At 42.1% G+C, this 21,297-nt stretch overlaps 1 protein-coding gene across 3 annotated transcripts in view; it reads right to left on the minus strand.

Moving 5' to 3' along the window:
• Positions 1 to 16,195: 16,195 nt before the first annotated feature.
• CTNND2 (catenin delta 2) overlaps positions 16,196 to 21,297 on the minus strand; it is a 434,854-nt gene continuing 429,752 nt past the window's right edge. For all 3 annotated transcript variants that reach the window (XM_065874257.1, XM_065874256.1, XM_065874255.1), the window contains one exon: positions 16,196 to 17,329. In XM_065874257.1, coding sequence (XP_065730329.1) covers positions 17,072 to 17,329 — 258 coding nt within the window. In that variant the 3' untranslated portion in view covers positions 16,196 to 17,071. The remainder of the gene's footprint in view (positions 17,330 to 21,297) is intronic.

Genomic DNA, 21,297 nt, shown 5'->3' on the forward strand with positions numbered 1-21,297 from the left:
AATTAATACATTTGCAGAAGGAACTCAAGGGATGATCTTTTTTAAAAAATATGTGCTGGGATGCTTGGGAAACACTCATGTCCAGTTAAAATGTGTACAGTTTTGAGTCCATACAGTGCTAACTGAAGAAATCTGTAGCCCAATAGCTGTTCCTTAACATGCCTGAAGACTGAAAGAAAATCAGTGTATTGGTCTAGGAAGGGAGGACAAGGGAAGAACTTTGCATGATGGGGGAGAGGGGCCCTGTTCAACTTAACTTGTGCAGCTTCCTTCTCTCCTGTCTCTGCGCCACAAACTTGTGCCTCCTTGACCTTCCCAGACTTCGAGCTCTCCTCAGCTCAGCCAGGTTCTCTTCCCCTCCCTGCCCTGGACAGTGTGTTTGTGCAAGCCTGGGTCCACCTTGTTTCCTTCCTCTCATGGACCATAATCCCGGGCAGCCCTTTGTCCAAACCCTGGCTGCACATATTTTGTCCAGTCTTCCATGTGTTGAAGATGGGAGGGCAAGTCTGGCTCCTGTTACTCCATCTCAGCCTTTGACATTGGAATACTTTGAGTCTGGCTGGGAGGGAGGTCAGGCCTATGGAGGACACATGGAACGGACAGGAGAACCAGGGGGATCTGATTGGCTGTTGGATGTCCTCCTCACAGCTTCTGCTAGTTTGCTGTTGAATGACAAAGGGTAGATGTAATTTTTAAAACTTTAATTATAGTTGATTTACAATATTATGTTAGTTTCAGGTGTACAGCTTCAGATTCTTTTCCATTATAAGTTATTACAAGATAGTGAATATAGTTCCCTGTGCTATACAGTGGATCCTTGTTGTTTATCTATTTTATATACAGTATATATCTGTTAATCCCATACTCCTAATTTATCCCTCCCCCTCCCCTTTCCCCTTTGATAACCATAAGTTTGTTTCCTATGTCTGTGAGTCTATTTCTGTTTTGTAAATAAGTTCATTTGTATCATTTTTTTTAGATTTCACATATAAGTGATATCATATGACATTTGTCTTTGACTTACTTCACTTAGTATGATCATCTCTAGGTCCATCCATGTTGCTGCAAATGGCATTATTTCATTCTTTTATAGGTCTGAGTAATATTCCATTGCATATATGTACCACATCTTCTTTATCCATTCATCTATTGATAGACATTTAGGTTGTTTCCATGTCTTGGCTATTGTGAATAGTGCTGCTATGAACATAGGGGTGCGTGTATCTTTTTGGATTAGAGTTTTCATCTTTTCTGGATAATATGCCCAGGAGTGGGATTGCTGGATCATATGGTAACTCTATTTTTAGTTTTTTAAAGGTAGATGTAATTTTAATTCCCGAGGATGTCCTAGTGGCGTTTATCATGTTTTCTGGAGGTGTGGCACTGTTCAGACATATTTGCTTGAACTGAGTCCAGCCTTTCCAAGGAGAGACTGGAAGATTCAGATCCTGAGCTGTCCTTGAGGCAAACATGTGACCTGAGTTTGACCCCCAGCCTCCATCACGGGGTATTTCAGTTGGGAAGTGAGTGGCTCAAGGAGGGAGGCTCTGGGCAGAATCCATTCTCCTAGAATGGGTGGTTGCACAGCTGTCAGGCAAGATCCCTCTCTGATACAGAAGCAGCATAGATAGGTGACATCAGGGCTAGTTCCCTCTGTGCCCAGAGGCAGCAGCAAAAGCATGGGTTCCTCATTAGGTAGCTCTGTGGCTGGGTTTTAGGCATCATGTCTGCAGTCTTACCCTCAATTCTGTTTCACTAGCCCTCCCAACAGTCCTGTAAAAACCTCCTTTTTCTCCTCCATCAGCCAGAATCAATTACTCCTTTTATTTTTTTTTAAGCTGTGCTGCAGTTTCTTGTGGGATCTTAGTTCCCCAACCAGGGATCGAACCCAGGCCCCAGCAGTGAAACTGTGGAGTCCTAACCACTGGACAACAAGGGAAGTTCCCAGAATCAATTACTCTTATTTGGACAACTTATTGCCTTCACTGTATTATTGCTTGATTTAGTAGAGGATTATAAACCAAAATGTACACAAAAAATGGATATCACTTTATCCATAAAAGGAAAAGCTAAATTCAAATAGCTTCTTCCAAGTAGATCAGAGTTCTTACTTAAAAGCTCTCTGTGTCTGTCATGGATGGATGCCCAAGACCAGAAGAAAGTGAAGACATTACTTATTCAGGGTCTTATCTCTTGCTCTTATCAACTGTATTAATTTTCCTGTTGGAAATAAACTCTCCTGTTAGTCCAGTGATTGTTATTGGATATTTTAACGACCTGTGACAGCCCTATTCAAATCATAGATTTTTCTGAAACAAGTTTCCAGGCTTCATCAACATCTCCATAGCTGGGACATTTGTAATCAAGGTATTCAGTTGACAAATGGCTTTCTCTAATAGGAGATTTGTAAACAGCATCTGGATTCATTAATTTTATAATTTCTCATTCCTTTACACTCATAAGCTAAACATGTACCCACTATACCTGTAGTTCATTCTTTTGAAAGATGAGTATACTTGGCATGGTGTAGAGATAAATGAATAAATCCTCATGCTTTTAAAGCAGTGTGGGTAGTGGTATCCTGATAGACTCCTAAATATGTCAACTGAACCAGGATGCTAATAGAGAACACAGGTCTCAGGAGTCAATTAGACAAGATGTGGTCACGGAAGATAGGAAATGCTATTTTAATAAAGTACCATTGACTCCTTGTCTTTTAAACAGAAAATAGCCTATTCCTGGCCTGTAATTGAAAGCATATCACTTGGAGTTTCTGGTGGGAATTGCTTCGAGCAGAGGTATATATTCAGATGTCTGAATGGTACACTTCACTTATCTCCAAGAATTACTCAGAGAGATTTTTCTGGACAGGCGAGAAGCTACTTTCTTGCCCAAACCTTTGAAAGGGGATGAGAGAGAATGAAAAAATCTACAAGCAAGTAAATGGATGGGCTGTGAATATAATAGGTAAGACACTGAACTAGCTGTTGTCTAACCTTGCAGTAAATTGACGGTGTTTTAAAAATAGTGTCTAAATTCAAAACCAAGCCATTAGAACAAGAAGTGAAAGCTTTGTTGAGCTTTTGGTTGTATGGGAAGCAAAGCCGGAGATATCAGAGAATGACTTTGCAGGAAGGGACCCTTGATGCTCATTTAGTGCAATACTATTATTTTGCCAATGGAGGAAACAGAGTCCCTGGCAAGAAAGGGGCCGGCCCAAGGTCACTTATTAGGTAGTGAGATAGTGCAAGTTTAGAAGGCCACATCATAAGGGCAGAGCATGGGACAAGGTTAGACTAGGACGCTAATACCTCTATAATGTGTCCGTTGTCATGAGTAAAAATCTGAGCAACGTTTACAAGCTAAGAAGCACAGCTCTTCTGAGATGCAAACAGCAAGGTGAGCAATATTCCCCACTGATAAAATTGTTTGACTCTGAACAGTCACCTGGGTTTCCATATCCCTGAAGGGCTCTCTCCTATTGGAATAGGGGATCAGAATGAAGCCCTGCAAGGTCAGGTTTATGGCACTGAGAGGCGCTTGATTGCTTCATTGCTGAATCAGATGCAGAAAGGCAGGTTTGAAACAATCAAGGTGAAATCCAAGTGCAATTAAAAAAATCAAATGTGTAGATGCAATGAAAGAAGGTCCTGATGATAATAATTCATATTTGCAAAGCCAAAAACAACAAAACCCCTCAGATAATAGTGACCTAGAGTTTTAGAACTTGCCTGCCAATGCAGGGGACAGGGGTTCGAGCCCTGGTCTGGGAGGATCCTGCATGCTGTGGAGCAACTAAGCCCATGTACCACAACTACTGAGCCTGCGCTCTAGAGCCCACGTGCTACAACTACTGAAGCCTGCGCACCTCGAGCCCGTGATCCGTAACAGGAGAGGCCACCGCAATGAGAAGCCCATGCACCGCAACAAAGACCCAATGCAGCCAAAAATAAACGATAAATTTTTTAAAAAAGCAACAACAAGAGAGAGTCTGGTCTTAAAAAATTAAAAAAAAAAAGGGACCTAGAGTTTTAATGGATTCAAGCTTCAGATGCACAGAGTGTGACTTGACTGTTGAGCAAACTAAAGGAAAACTTAAGGTTCAGTGTCCAAGAAACCCTGAGGAAGGAACTTATAGGCTGAATAGATGCAAGTTCAGTATAAGAGGGAACATTTTTGCTACTTACTGGGTTGGATTGGGCGGACGTTATTCTGTGTGCTTCCCTGAAAGGGTGTGAGGATCTAGGTGAACATATGTCAGGGATGCTGAAACATGATTCTGCTTTGGACTAGATGGCCCCCAAGCCCCACTGTAACTCAAGTATATGAGTCCAAACACCAACATAACTCTCTAAATCCCACCACTTACTGTGTGACCTTTGAGAGTGATTTAACCTCTCTGAGCCTCTCTTTCCTTGGCTATAAAATCAAATTTTTAAAAAATATTTCAAAGTATATTTTAATATTAGGATTTTTTAAAAAAGAGCTTAAGAAATACACAGTAAAACTCTTAGTGTGGTATAAATTTTTATATTATTATTTAAAAATAATAATTTTTAAACGGTTTGTATCTTCAGAGCTTTCCATTCTTCCATCTATAGTAACTCATTCAGGAATGAGCGTGTGACCCCATAACGACTAATGAGATGCCCTGAGACTTTTGCTGAGGCTTCTTGGAGTTATTCTGTCTTAATGGATTTAAAGCTGAGAGGAAAAACTTGCTGGAGATTTCACGACATCTGCACCTGGTTATTGCAGCCAGAAGCACTGGAGACAGAGTTGAGAGGTAGAGAGAAACAGGTCCATGGTGACTTTATCTGGCCCCTGAATCCAGCCATGCCTGAAGCCTGCTGACTTCTGGACTTTCCATGGACATGATTAAATTAATTCCATTTTACTTATTGCAGTGTGGGTCAAGGTTTCAGTCACGTGCAACCAAAGAATTGTGACAGATGTGGTCCTTGAGAGAGACATTCTCACTTCTTTATAGGTTTATTGTTATTACTTAATGTGAACACTCAACCTGGCAGCTACTCCTTTTTTCCATGCAGGGAGCTACGGAGCCACTGGGGGCATTGTTTTCCTTGATCATCTCTGCTGAGACCCCAGGGCAGCAGACTTTGATGCATCAAAGACGCATTGACCTGAAAAGTTTGCTTGTTATTTTTGGCAGCTCTTAACTTAGAGATGGTACCTTTCAAACCACAGCTGCTTCTTCTTTATTTCCCCCTCTTGCTGCCAAAAGCCTGATTAATAATGAATACCTGGAATGTCTTCAAACTTAATTTAGCATCTGGCCTGAGGAGGTGAATGCCAAGTCTTGGTCTCATGGCAGCAAAAGTTGGAACCAAATCAGAGATGCTGAGAAATATGTTGTCACCATGTAGATCCATAGGAGTTTTCTTTCTTTTCTTTTCTTTTATGTTGCATTGCTGCCATTGTCTGCTTGCTAATTAAGCTAACTTTGTCAAAACTTGCTGAAAATTGGGTTAAAGCTGAAGTGAGATGCCATCAAGTCAATGGTGCCATCATGGACAAAGTTCTCAGAGACACTGACTGGCTCTTTCTGATGTCAGCTTGTCTTAATGACCTCTGGAATTCTTCTCATGAACTCCAAGGAAAGAAGCGGGTCTGCTGATGAACTTGAAGGTGAAGGTTGGTGTCCCAGTTGCTGCAGAAGAACGTTAGGGTCCTGCTGGTTTCTGTAGATGTCAGTCATTCAATGCCAGTGTCTTTCCCAAAGGTGCTTCTTCACTCTTTAGTGCTGTATAGTCCCTCTGCAAAAGCACCAAGCTCCCAACAGGTCTGATGGGAAGAAAGGGTTTTGTAATCAAATATGACTGGGAGACTCTAGGATTTAGAGTCCAGGGTAAACAAAAGTAAACAGCTGTCATTATTGCAGTACTTCTCAGAAATTTTATAACTTATTTTGCTTTGTGACTCCAAGAGGAAGAAGATTAATGTGCAGTATTTCCTAGATTTTTTTCACGATGGAAGCTTTTTAAAAAATGTTTTTAAACTTTAAAATTTTTTTACTTTTTGGAGAGAATCTATCATGTTCCACAAAAGTCTTTGGGATTGAGCTAGTGTAGTGCCCTGATTTCTGACCTGGCAATTCACTATTAAAATGAATTAAAATGAATTTGAAATTAACACAACATTGTAAATCAACTATACTTCAATTAAAAAAATGATAAAAAAATGAATTTGGAATACCAAATGAGCATTGTCTTTAGAGTGAATATACAACATCTGTCACATATACTTACTATATTCAAATGCATATATCATCTTGAACCAAAAAGTACAAATTTATTTCAAAGCATTAATAAATTCAGAGCAACTTTGTTATTATGCATTTCCTTAATCACTGGATAGTAAAAGCATAATCACTATTTTAAAAACGCAGCAGGGCTTCCCTGGTGGTGCAGTGGTTGAAAGTCTGCCTGCCGATGCAGGGGACACGGGTTCGTGCCCTGGTCCGGGAAGATCCCACATGCCGAAGAGCGGCTGGGCCCGTAAGCCACGGCCACTGAGCCTGCGCGTCCGGAGCCTGTGCTCCTCAACGGGAGAGGCCACAGCAGTGAGAGGCCCGTGCACCGCAAAAAAAAAATAATAATAATAAAAAAAAAAAGGTAGCAAATGCCTCACCTAAAATTTGGTTTGGATATTGAGGTTGATGGCTCTCCAAACACCAGAGAATTTCAGAGAAGGTAGTATTACTCACTCAGAGGACTTCCAGGAAGAGCTGGGTGGACACCAGCAAGTCCAGGTTGACTTGGGCCGGGTAGAGGGAGTGGGTTTAGACATCTCTAATAAATGGCTAAGGGGTGGGGCAGTGGAAAAGTTCCCAAGCGTGGGAAGGTTAAATTTCCCGCTGGCTCCAGAGGAGAAAATGAGCTCAGGGTCTTCCTATGAGTCTGTCCAGATATAGGGCCGAAGGGGAAGGGAGAGTGAGACTTAAAACAGTGAAATATCAAGAGCAAGTTCAGACTTGCTGTTAGATGTAATCTTGCCTAAACAAAGTGTTTCCCAGGGCTGCTCTAACAAGTTACAGCAAACTGAATGCCTCAAAACAGTGGAAATGTATTCTCTCACAGTCTGGAGGCTAGAAGTCAGAAATCAAGGTGTCAGCAGGATCGGTTCCCTCTGGACGCTTTGAGGGAGAATTATTCCACGTCTCTTTTAAGTTTCTGGGGGCAGCTGGCAATCTTCAGTGTTCCTTGTCATGTGGATGCATCACGCCAGTCTCCGCCTGCATCTTCACGTGGTGTTCTTCTCTGGGTTTCTGTCTTGTAAAAGGATGTGCCCATTGGACTTAGGGCCCACCCTAATTCTGTATGACCTTATCTCGATCCTTACTTTGGTTACATTATTTCCAAATAAGGTCACATTCTGAGCTTACATATCCACAGGTGGATATGAATTCTAGGGACACTATTCACTTCAGTACACAAACTTAAGGCACTCAAAGTCCCATTCTTTGTCACACTTATCAGATTGCTGAATTTCTGCACTCCCAACTGGACTGGAGAGAACCTCTACAGGCTTGTGGGGTCCTGGGAAAGGCATGCTCCTTAAAGAGGGCTGAGACCAAACGGAAGGGTTTGTGTGGAGGCAAGTGGGAAGGGAAGGGAAGAGACAGGATGCCACCGCTCAGTGCTCATGTGGGCTGGGGGTAGAGAGCGTCAGTGACTGCGCTGGCCTGTTTTCGTAGCGGGGACGTGGCTGAGTCAGGAAATGCTGTGACATTTGAAGAAGCATCATGAAGCCCAGTTTGGGAAGCGTGGATGTCTTTCTGTTGCCTCCTGTGTGGTCACCAGTGCTTTTAAATCCAGTTTTCATGGTGAGTACCCCAAGACTGAGATTTGAGGCTGGCATGTTTGAGTTAAATTTTTCCATAGGTTGATTGGATTCAGTGACGCTGCTCTTTGATCCCTGTGTTAGTCTGTTTGGGCTGCCATACAAAGTAGCACAGAGTGGTGGCCTGAACGGCAGAAATCTATTTTCTCACAGTCTGGAGGCTAGGATTTTGAGATCAGGTGTCGGCAGGGTTGGTTTCTTCTGTGGCTTCTCTCCTTGTCTTGTAGATGACGGTCTTCTCCCTGTCTCCTCACATGGTCGCCCCCTGTGCATGTCTGTGTCCAAATTTCCATCTGTTTTGAGGACACTAGTCATACCTGATTAGGATCTGCCCTAATGACCTCATTTTAACTTAATCACCTCTTAAACAATCCTATTTCCAAATAAGATTGCATTTGAGGTACTAGGGTTTAGGGCTTCAATATATGAATTTGGGGGTGTGCTATATTTCGGCCACAAACAATCCATTTCACACTTTGGTGCTGAGTGAGCAAATTACGTGCCCTTCTTTGTTGACACATTTCTTTCTCTGAAAGTTATGACTGTCTTTCAAGAAATGTTTAGACGCGAGATGACAGAGCTGTGAGCCAAAGCCAGAAGGAGACCTCAGAATCATGACTCAATTCCGAAAGCCTGGACCTGCATGAATGGGGAGGGGGGCTCGCGGGGTTGCTGGGAGAACAGCTTCTTGACATTTTCCCTGAGAGAATCCCAGTCTGTAGGGATCCCCCTCTGGACATTTATACCTGACTTCCACTTATGCTGGAATTTTCATCCATCTCTGTGATCAGCAGACCAGGTTGCAAATAAGCCTATTTCTTTGTATGAGACAAAAATACAAGGGGTCTCATTATAACTGTAATTCCCATTACTGAGCAGAGTTTAATATAAGCTATGTTAATTACCTCGGGGAGAATCCTTTCATAATGTATATGTATATCAAATCATCACATTGTACACTTTAAACATCTTATAATTTTTTGTCAATTATACCTCAATAAAGCTGGAAAAAAATTCATACACTGATCTTTTGTTACGTGAGGGCTTCCCTTTCCTCCCACTTCCTGTTCCTTTTGTTTTATTTGGATTTAATCTATCCTGCCTCTTCCACCTCAAGATGTATGAATATTGTTAAGTAATGTAAATAAATTTAGCGAAAGAAATCTTTTTTTTTTAAACCAGAAATATGTATGAGAATTGTCACCTCTTTAGGGATGCTGGAAGCGTACAGCTACAGGAAATAAATGAGTTTCATTCCCCCTGCCCCCCACAAGAAACATAGTATGAGCTAGATTATTTTAGGGTCTTATTCTAGGAATTTAGATATCAATACAGCAAGAAGCTATTTTAAGACTTTTTTTTGTTTGTATGGACTCTGCGATGATGCTACAGCAAAAACCAGATGCAGTAGACAGAATAAAGGCCTCCCAAAGATATTTGCATTCTTACCCCCAGAACTGGTGAATATGTTGCCTTACATGGCAAAACGGACTTTGTAGATGTGATTAAGTTGGAGAGAGTGAGATGGGGAGATTTTCAATGTAATCACGAGTTCTTATACGGGAGAGAGGGAGGCAGGAGAGTAAAGTTAAGAGAGAGACATCAGACAGAGATGCTGTGTTTCTGGCCTTAAAGATGGTGCCTAGGAATACAGGTGACCTGTAGAAGCTGCAAAGAACAAAGAAATAGACTCTCCCCAAAAGTCCCCAAAAGAAACACAACTCTGCCCACCCATCTTGAATTTCTGTCCTCCAGAGATAATAAATTTGTTTTTTAAGCCATTGAATATGTGGTGATTTGTTATAGCAGCTGTAGAAAACTAATAGGCTACTGTAATTGATTTACTGTAGGAGCCAGAAGCAACTGTGTAACGTTATTACTGGATAGAGGGAATATTTGCCTCAACATGCCCAAGGTGGGAAACAGTGTTCTACTTCTTTACTTTTCTAAAACAAGACTGTGCCCTAGCTGTCATTTTTATAGCTGCTTTCTCTCCTCTGGGCTTTCACAGAATCTGAGGCTTAAAGGGCCCAACAAAATGGCCCAGGTTCTCAATATCTTCCCGCTCCAGCTGCTACTGGCCCTGGTCTGGGTTTCGGTGGGGAGATGGTCCAGGGCAGTCGCCTTGCCCTCCAATTCACGAATTCCTCTTCTGCACCGCTCTGTTCCCCATTCCTCTCCACGTGCTTCAGCTTGGGGGCCTTCCCTTCCTCCGTCCTCCACAGAGCTTGCGACCCTGCTGACTGCACCCAGAGTCCCCACCCCGAGAGTTCCCAGCCCTTACCCCGCTAGGCCATCTCTCCTCCCAGGGCAGGGCATTTGCTCCCACTCCGACTTGCATGGATGACAGTCAGCGCTGCCCTCCGTCCCTCAGAAAACCGTCTCCTTCACTCGGACCTGTCCCCTTAGAAAGCTAGCCACGCTTCTGCACAGCACTCTTTTCCTTGTGTCTGTTTTCCAAGAAGTTTTGTACCATACCTCTTACATGGTAATTTCCGTCAATGTTGGTAAATGAGTGAACGTTAATAAACTACGTTTGGACAGCAGTTCACAGTGTCATAAGCAGTCGTACGTGGTGTCCTAGAGCTGGCCTGCGTCAGCAGGAATTTGCAAGGTGATGGTTAAACACAGCCATTATTAGTATCACGTTATATAGATTTACAATTAAATGAATTATTTAGAAAATAAGAGTAATAAATACTCAGAACCCATCACAACCTAATTATTTTACTACATTTTGCTATTACCTATGCTCTTGAGGTTATCTAAATTCCTATGTTTATTTTATCTGTATCCTGGAAATAGTATACTGGTCTGTCACTGAGCACCACTTTCGATTCTGCATTTGGTGACATCATATTGGTAGCTTAAAATCGGTCATGGTGTGTGTATTTACAGCACAGAAATGAGCAAATACTGTAAACTGAGGAATTTTTCTTTTCTTTTCTTTTCAAGAGTCAGTTGTTAAACATTCACTAGCACACCTGGTCATAAGCCCAATCTGATCTTCACAAAAATTGTAAAGTGGAAGCACAACATATATTGTCACACGCACCCCTGTTTACTAATAAGGAGAGACCCAAACATTACCTAGCTTATTCAAACAGGGTTTCTGAGTCCTAACTCTGTATTTTCACACACATATATATATAAAATTATGTATACATCTATAATGAGATTAATCAAGTAATGAATTCTTGAATTTATTTTAATTTTTCTATAAAGTATTACTCCTTAGAAAAATAATGGCAGAATTATAGGTTAAATTAGGATTGCTAGATAAAATACAAGGTGCCCAGTTATATTTGAATTTCAGATAACAGTGAAAACAAATTTTAGTGTAAATATGTTCCCAGTATTGTACGGGACATACTTATATTAAAAAAAAGTATTGGCTATTTCACTGAAATTTAATTTTAACTGGACACTCTGTATCTTAATTTGCTGAATCTGGTAAGCCTAATTAAATACTCTTTGTTTACATATTAACATGATGGGAAGATTTCTTGCTATAGTCCTATTAAATTATTAAAAAATATAGCTCTAACTTTCAAACTTTACTAGGGTCAAAATTAATTGCAGAAAAATGCTTATGATTCCCTAGTAACTGGGTTAGTGACTGCTGTCCCAGTGAATTTCCACCCAAAGGGACTGCCAATCTCCTCTCTGGCTTTTTAGACATCTCTGGAGTAGTCTAAAGCAAAACAGAACTGTTAAGAAACCTAATTTTCCTTGTCCTTTCGTGTCCATTTCATACGGCAGTTTACTAGTCATTTCCTCCTGGTTTTAATAGCCATGAGCACATTTGGTGCCAGTTGTGTTATCTGTTGTCATCACAGCTTCTCCTTCTCCTTCTCCTTCTTCTTCTTCTTCTTCTTCTTCTTCTTCTTCTTTTCTTCTTCTTCTTTTCTTCTTCTTCTTTCTGCTTCTCTTCTTCTTTTCTTCTTCTTTCTTCTTCTTCTTCTTTTCTTCTTCTTCTTCCTCTTCTTCTCCTCCTCCCCCTCCCCTCCCCCTCCCTCTCCCCCTCCCTCTTCTTCTCTTTCTCCTTCTCCTTCTCCTTCTTCTTCTTGGTTTATAGTAAATTCTTGGTAAGTAAAGATTCTGCCCTTCAGAATCTTGGGTCTTGAATGAACATCTGGATGGGATGCTTCCCTAACAGAGCTTGTGAAAGGTCTGGGCTGGTGAAGCAGCTGTTGGCAGAGCTGCTGTGATTGGATGGCTGGAGATTGGAAGCCAGAGCCATTCGTCTGTAGCAACGTTTCATTTGCTGTGAATGCTCTGAATCTTCTTTACCTTTATGGGGCCCAGGGACCAGTGTCAGTGAGCAGAAGGTGTGGGGCTGGGAATTGTGGAAACAGAGAAGGCAGTCATGACATCACGTTGATAATTTAGGTGGCGTGTGTTACCAGAAGAGGAAATGATAAAGGGTGATGTAACTTGGAGACACTCCCATTCAGAAACTATGTATTCCCAAAGACAGTGTGACTCAGAAGGAAGCTGTATCAATCAATGTTCAATAATACATCAGACCTCTTTTACTTCTTAGTTTTTTCAACCCTTTAATCATCTTTCCTTTGTTCTCATTGGAGATAGAGCATGAGCCCATGGAGGGTGTAATTTCTTAAGAACCTAAAATTACTCTAATACTGATAGTGAATTGAGGCAATAACACAACTTCAGACCCATTCAGTTATGAATCCATAGTGTATATTACTGGTAGTTAAAAGAATAAAATAGAATGATGACTAAAGAAAGTGTTTACAGAATGCCTTTCTGCTTACCAAAAATTAATAATGGGGCTATTTTTTATAATCTATTTTCCTGACTCTTCAGAAAAGCATATTCTTATTCTGAGGACATGATGATGTGAATATGTAAGTCATGGAGATTTTTTTTCATCAGTCCAGCCTTCTGTTACTTCCTAGGAGAAGGCAAAGGAAAGTCTCTAGAATGTGTGTATAAGTGCTTAATGATGGTCCATTTTGGAATATTTTGGGAATTAGATGTTCTTCAAGTGATTTCAGAGGAGAGCCAAATTCTTTCAGTCTCTCTAATCTGCTATTCTCAGGTCTGGCTTCAACTTATTCTGGTCCCCTCATGGTTGTTAGATGGCTGCCAGGAACCAGAGTGGCTATTTGCTTCCATGTTTGCATTCAGCTGGAGGAAAACACAAACCCAAGACCCCAAACCTTTCCTTCTGACATAAGGACATGGATTTTTCTCTCATTTTTTAGTTAAATTGTTTTTTACTTATGATAAAACTCACTGCTTTTGCCATTATTAAGACATATTGGCTACAAGTTAAAGAAGCTGAATTTATTAAGGCAAAATGTTATCAGTTTTATGATAGATTGGTAGATTATATCAGAAAGGCAACACCGGTATTTCCAATGCTAGAGGATTTTCCATAATCTTGCCACTACTGCCCCCTCTCCCCTGCCACCATCGAGAGATGGAGTCTATTTCTGGCCCCTGCCCCCTGGAACTGGGCACTATTTTGCAATTGCATTGAGTAATGGAATGCATCTTGACTTTCGTGGCTGGTTCTTTCTCTTGGGACATAGATTTTGGGAACCCTGAGATGACATGTCAGGAGTTTGACCCCCTTGAAGCATCCCTGCTGGCTAGAGCCTGTGGAGGGACCTCATAGGATGTCTGAGGAGCTGCAGCTATTCCTGCCCTCAGCTACTGGAGTTTTCCAGGCCCAGGTGCCAGACATTTAAGTGACTGAGTCATCAAGTGATTCCAGCTTCCAGCCTTTGAGCCTCAGCGGCTGATTCTGAGTGGAGCAGAGCTGACCTGTCCTCAGGGAGCCCAGACTCAACTGCAAATCTCTTGAGTGAAAATACCGTGTCTTCAGAGAGCCAAACCTCACTTCTCAGGGGCACAGCTCTCAGATATAGGGGGACAGTATCAGTCAATGAAGAAGGGCTGAACTAAGAGAATCAAAACAGGCCAAATAAATAAATAAATAAATATATATATAAACACTGAATTTAAACACTGCTTTTTTTCATAGCAGTTTTCTGTAATGCCTGAGTCTTATCCACAAGAAATGGGTTGTCACTGGTTAACCTTAGTTAGCACCAAGTATGATGTGACAAGTTGTGTAACCCTCATTCTTATAAACCTGTCTGACATTTTATTGTCTAACTCACGATTGACATTGAGGATTGACGTATTAATTGTGGCATTAAAATTGAATCAGTATTAAAAATCTGATTTAATATTATTCATAGTTTAAGTGTTCCTTACTTAGGCCCTGGCAATCAAAGCTCTCAAGTGAAAGAAACAATGGGTCCTTTTTCATACATAATGTTTGGATTTTACATCCTGTTAAATACATTGGGTGTATGTATGGTCCACCATAAGGATTGAGAGGAAAAAAGAAATTTTCTATTTTCTTTTTTTCCCCTCTTTTCCTCTGAAAAACACCATTCCAATCTCAGTAGAAAATCCAAGATCCGGAGGCTCTTGTAGACCCAAGAGGCAGCCACTTAGGGGGACAGGGTCACACTTGGTCACTTCGGTACAATGAAAGCCAAAACAATGCTTCTGGCCATTTTCGGCTTTTGTCCCAGGCACACGTGTTATAAATAATAAATCACCCATTGATCAACCTTTACTGCCAAGGAGATGGGATGGCTTTAGGCCACTTCACAGTTCAGATAAAACCTCATCTATCTATCTATCTACCTATCTATCTATCTATCATCTATCTATCTATCATCTATCTGTCTATCTCATATATCATCATCATCTATATCTATTTATCTATCTATCTATCATCTATCTATCATCTACCTACCATCTACCTATCATCTATCTACCGTCTATCATCTATCTACCATCACCATCTGTCATTTCTCTCTCTCCCTACTTCTTACTTCCGTGTGTGTATGTGTGCGTGTGTATGAAAAGGATAAAAGAATCAACTTGAGTAACTATGAACACCTTTAATTGACTTTCTCCTAGCTCTAACTCTGATTCCAGAGGTTTCTGGCTGAATTCGTTCATGTCAGCCTGGTGCCATGTGTTCTTAAAAAATCACAGGCAGCAGAGACCTCCTTGGTCTTCAAGGGTTGCAAATGTTGGGCTTGCACAGACTCAAAGTCACAGAGGAAATATAAAGCTCCTGCTAGGACAAGGACTTTTTGACATGCATTAACTTCCCCCTGCACAACTCAAGCCAGAGAATGAGTCCTACTCCTTACTTTTGGAAAAGTTAAACCAGCTGTTTGGTTATGGACAAATCATGTCTGTACCATATCTCTGCCTTGATGAACTTTACTATTTCATTCTATGACAGTAATGAAGTGGAAACACTGTCCTCGAAGCTACATATTTATATCTCTCTCAGGGGCTGGAGCATTCCTGGGAGGGGACCCAGAAATGTGAATTCCTATAGTAAACAGGGCGAGAAGGGCCAACTTGTAAGAAACTGTAGGACAACTCACATGAAAATGTCTGTCTACCACGCTGCTCTAGAAAAGAGCTTCTCATTTGCACAGATATGCATGAACCAGAGATCGTTTGGTTGTTGCTAAATTTGGAGAAAGAACCATGAATCTTAGACTTTGAGCTGAATTAAACTACGTAGAGCGAAGGGGAGAAAGTTTTAAAGGAAGATGGCAGCCAATTTCTTTTGTTATTTAACGTTTTATTTTTTCAAGAACAGTTAACATTTACTAGGCACCTATTGGCCTCAGTCACTTGCATCTAAAGAGCAAAGCTAATTTACCCAAAGCCCCTGTTCTTTTGAATGGTTAGCCTTACTTCCTAGCTCTGTTAACAACTATTCTACCATTAGCTTCAAGTTCAATTTTAATAACCTAATCCATAATTGTCTACTGCTCCCTGCCACACGAACAAAAGAGTTTGGGGGAAATAAGGCGAGCAGTTTACATTTTCTGTGGCTATTTCAAGTAATTGGCTCCAAAGTGAAATTATTGAGTTGGCCATGGTTTATCATGTTCCGAGGGTATGAAACATGGAAGGAAATGGGCCTGTAGAAAGGGTTGGTATCCAAGAATGTGTGAATGTGTGAGAATCCTATAACTTTACCTCCACTGGCCTAATATCCTGAGTCACTAGATGGTCAGAAGTATAGATAGAGTACAAAAGGAACAGCTGATGTACATTCATACTAGAGACCAAAAACAAAGTTTGTACAAGAGGAACAGCAAATGAAATAGCTTCTATCCAAATAAAATCTCACACAGGCCATTTTTATACATACGTGGACACACACCCACACACGCACAGACACACGAGTAGAATGTGTGTTTTGTAAGGTAGGTCCTTGGAAATAGACATTCTTAGCAAATATGGATGACAGATCAATTGTAATTTATTTTCTTTTAACACTGTATCATCATAAAGAAAACTGGTATAAATGAAAAAATCTATTTCAAATATCTACATCTAAAATTTTAGGCAGTGAAAAAGCACTTTGTTGACAAGGAGTGTGGAATGATGGATGTTAATTGTCAGAAACTGCTGAATGCCTTGCTTAGTTGCCACAAACAAATTCACATATCAGAACGAACAATACTGCTAAATATTCCTTTTTTCCCATTTTTTTTTCTGTTAAAACATACTGCGAGAAAGAAAAGAAAAACTGGAAATCCATACACCTTTCAAAAGTTTGAAATTGAAGCAATATTTAGAACCATAGATGAGGAAACGCGGCAGCATTGGTGTAATATACACAACGCGCTTTTCTTCTTTAATCTGTAATGTACATCAAATACTTTACAACAATGCATTAACAAAGGGCAAGAAACATCTTGCTGTACAGAGGAACCCGAGTGCAACTTGAAGCCTAGAATCACAACGGATGAAGAGTAAACAAAGCGTGAGAAGCCGTCCCTCTGAAGTGTGTGAACCACGTGCCTCTGTGCTTACAACTGTCACCCCGACCGCCTTCTGTGCTGCCTTCAGCCACATTCAGTGGAAAGCACTTTTTAGACTCTCCAGCCCGCGCTAGAAAGGTGTTGTACAAGGTCAGATTGAGGATCACTTTCTATTGACTTTCAAGTTAACGTTCGATTCATTTAGCTTTCTGAAATAGCTCTTAATGTTTCCTTACTGGTTATCCCAGCCTTCCTATGGAACAGGCTTTAACAAACTAAATTTGCAGGGGAAAAGAAAAATAGCAATGTCTGTGGTCTTGCATGCACATGCACTGTTGCCGGTGCTGCCTGCCTCACACCCAGGAGTCGGGGGACGCGGGGTAGTGGCTCGTTTCATAGTTCAGTTCACTGTAGGGACGGGCAGCAGAGTAGAAGTCGACGTAGTTGCCCGTGGACTTGAGTCCCAGGTGCATGTACTCGCTGGCCGGAGGGCGGTGGTGGACCTGGTCCTCGAAGAAGGACTCGTCGTAGTTTCTCGTGGAATTCGGAAACGGCTGGTAGGTCTCGTAGTCTTTTCTGCTGGGCTCCTGTGGGACTGGCTGTGCTGAAACCTGCCCAGAAAAGAAGATCCACCTGGGTTAGCGCATTTGCCCTTGACCCGTCCTCCCCTGCCACCGATGTGCTCAACCCTCTCTCAAAGTCAAGGCTCCGAACATCCTCCATGTGGTTACCAGTATCGAGCTTCTCCTGATTGACTTTCCTTTTTCAAGTTGGTTTCTGAGTCCATGCACTATCATTCCAGGTAATCTTTTTTTTTTTTAATTATTATTATGGTAACTTTACATAAAATGGACCATTTTAATTGTTTCCAGTGGCATTAAATACATTCGTCGCCTGGGCCACCGTCACCACTATCCATTTTCATAACTTTTTCATCATCGCAAACAAAAACTCTGTATCCATTAAGCTTAAGTCCCCATCCCATCCTCTTTTCACAGCTTGTGGCAACCGCCGTTCTATTTTCCACCTCTACGAATTTCACTAGTCTAGGTACCTCATAGAAGTGGAATAATAGAGTATTTGTCCTTTTGGGTCTCCCTTCTTTCACTTAACATAATGTCCTCAAGGTTTATCCATGTTGTAGCATGTGACAGAATTTCCTTCCTTTTTAAGGCTAAATAATATTCCATTGTATGGAGAGACCACATTTGTTTATCCACTTATCCACTGATGGACACTTGTATTATTTTCACCCTTTGACTCTTGTGAATAACGCTGCTGTGAACATGGGTGCACCAGTATCTGTTTGAGTCCCTGCTTTCAATTTTTGGGGAGTATGTACCAAGAAGTGGAATTGTTGGATCTGATGGTAATTCTATGTTTATCTTTTTGAGAAATTGCCCAAACTGCCATGATAGGTGAACCATTTCACTAGTTAACCTTTTTCAAATTAAAGAGATATACACTAGACACTACAGAACACAAGTAATTTATAGTCATCTTTCCTGCATTTTTTCCATCACGCCTGGGTGCTGTAATCCCAGACAAAGAGAAAGTGAAGATGTACGAGGTCTAATGGTCACTTGGGCATCCTCCTGCCAGCTCGGAGGGCTGTGACCAATACCTCTCTGGAGGATGGAGGCTTCCTGGTAATAGGGCCATTCCATCACACCTGCCTAAGTGACCAGGTACCACAGCCTTAGAAGGATACAGAGAAGCATGTGAGAAGAAGAGGGAATCCACTTCAAATACTCTATGCTCTGGAGAACCAAAACATTTCCTAACTTTGTTCAATTGAGAATTGATGGGACTCGAGAATAATGTGGGATTATGAAGACTTTGGTTAGGGGAGAGGGGTCTTCAGACTTGTCCAATGTCCCCCAGCCCACCTCAGTGTTCCCCATTTCCATTCCTGTCCTCTGCAGGTTACTGTCTGATGTAGGGGGCCTTTAGGGGCTAAAGGGACCACAGGATTCTTCGGGAAACGTGAAGTTTAGTTAGTTAGTTAGTTCCCTCCGCTTTGCTTTAAAGACAGTAAAACAGACAGTGTTCATAGGCTGATAATTAGCATTTATATGTCGGGGCCTAGCTATCCCCTTCCCACTGCCTCTGTGGTCCCTTCCTAAGCATCACGCTCCCAAAGTGAGGATACCCCCAAGGCATGGGGGAAGGACCATCCCCACAGCTACTGCATAATGGCATCCACAAAGCTCCTTGAGTGCAATGGTTGTGCAGGAGGTCTGGGGGGAACGATGGAACACTCCTAAAAAAGCACAGTTTGATCACCTGCCAGTGGACTCAGTAATTCCCTACGAATTTAACTAAGGTTCAGCATGGAAACATCCTCTAGGAATTGGTCTTAGTTGATAGATAATGATTTGTAATTAGCACGTTGTGTGTGAATGAATGCTTCTAATGGCCTGCCCGTAATTCTTCTCTCAAGTAAGCGAAACTCCCTCTTTTATATGTCATTGATTTACACTAGTAATCGACCTGCTCTTCAAAGAAGCGGTGAACTTCCTCATAGCTGCCATCCAGGAGGCCTCACACTTCCAGACAGTGGTGGCTGAATGAATGAGGTTTCTGTCTATCTGTGAAAGTCCTCAGAGTGTAAATGTGTGTTAGCCTAAGAGCCTGGGCATGAGGGGGACATTCGGAACTTCAACACCTGCAATTAAACATTGCTAAGACCACGTGTACCTGATCACTGGGATAGGCTAAGGTGCCCTTTGCTGGTCTTTGAAGAGCTGAGCGCTACGTGGAACTTCTCCGCTCCATCTCGGTGCTGCTACCCAAGTGTGGAGCATACAAAGAATTAGAGTTGGGAGGTTTGGAAAAATTACACAGGGAGGGAACTAGAATTTACTGGCTCTATTTCAGTGGGCACTATATTCAACATGTAACAAATTCTTCTCTGTTTACTCTTGTATATGTATATATGCATACATATATGGATGCATGTTTATGTCTGTATATCTATCCATCCATCCATTTATCCATCTATCATCTACCTATTTATCTATCTAATCTATCTCCTTCTCTCCCTCCACCTTTCCTCTCTCTCAATTTCTCCCTCCCTCCTTCCTTCCTTCCCATCCATCCATTTATCCATCCAATTCCCGATTTATAGATGAAGAAACCGAAGGTCAGAGAAGATAAGAAACTTGTGCAGGATGCCATGGCTCCTGGTGGGGTGAGGCTGGGATGTGAATGCACACCTGGCTGACTCCAAAGCCCATGTTCTCTCTGAGACAGGAGCACAGTCTCTGTTGAGCCAAGGTGGCTCCACCTCAGGGGGCGGGCAGCCTCACTGAGTTGACTCCAGACCCTGTGATGAGAAGGGAGGCCATGGACAAAGGAAACCAAGATGAGGCCTGACTTCTCTGTGCTGGTCCCAGTAACCAGGGGAGGGGCAGTGCTAGAGCTTGGGAGGTCTTCAGGGGAAGCTACTTATGAGGCTCGTGGCCCTCCTCCACGGTGGCTGCTTCTTTCTTTTTTTTCTTTTCTGGCAAAGCCTGTTTCAAATTTCTTACTACTGCTATGTTCTCTCTGGCTGGTGGACATTTTTGGGTTGAGCACAAGCTTATTTTAGTCTCATATCAGGAGTTACCTTCTTCAGTTCATTTGTATTGTTCATAAGGTCCCATATCAACCCCTTCTCAGGTTGAGCTCTGCAGTTCAGAGAATTTGTGTGAATGAACCACCCAGAACAGCTGATGGTGGCACAGCTGTGTTTGAAGGGATTAAATTTGCTCCCTGGCCCCAGTGGTATGGATGTCGGCTGCTAAGACGCATTCACCGCAGAGGTATGTTGGCTGTATTTTGTCATTTACTTTAAGAGATTATCTGACGGTGTTCAAGATTAGGCAGGTGAAATGCTCCCCAATACCAGCCTTCCCCATAGAGGAGCTAAAATAAATGCTTTTTTTTTTTTTTTTTCAAACATACAGTGTGGACAAGCCAGACTTCTGTAAAGGAGGTGGAATGATGTTCCTGTCCCACAGTGGTGTATTCTGAATCTGAGTCTCCTGTAGTCCAGAGGAGCCCGGGCACATCCAAGGAGCCTGAGGCTGTTGTCTGCTCTGCTTAAGGCAGCGTCCTCTCTGGGAAGGGCAGGTGCCACCAGCTGGTTCACGTGGCCATCACGGGGGTCCACACTCTTGGCGCTCCGTCCTGTGGCTTCTGCTCCCACAGAGTCATCCTTGCTGAAAGCTTTCCTCAGCAGCAGAATGTTTAGTGTAAATTATAAAGGACTCTGCTCCTTCTTAGCTCCCACCCCTGTAGCACGCTGATGGAAGACTCCTTTGTATTCCTCACTGAGTTTGCCCACCAACTGAACGTATTCCTAACACAAGGGAAAGAGCCGTCCACTACAGACCTTCAAAGTCTACGGCACAGTGAAAGCTGAAGACTCAGGGTGTTATCATTATACAATGAATGAAGCCGTGGTGAAGGTCAGTGCTTCTCAAAGTGTGGTCCCAAGACCAGGAGCATCAGTATTGCCTGGGAACTCTTTCGGGGTACAAATTATTGGGCTCCATCCCAGACCTACTGAATCAGAACATCTGGGGTTAGGGCA

Source organism: Phocoena phocoena, chromosome 3, assembly GCF_963924675.1.
Source record: "Phocoena phocoena chromosome 3, mPhoPho1.1, whole genome shotgun sequence".
NCBI lineage: Eukaryota > Metazoa > Chordata > Mammalia > Artiodactyla > Phocoenidae > Phocoena > Phocoena phocoena.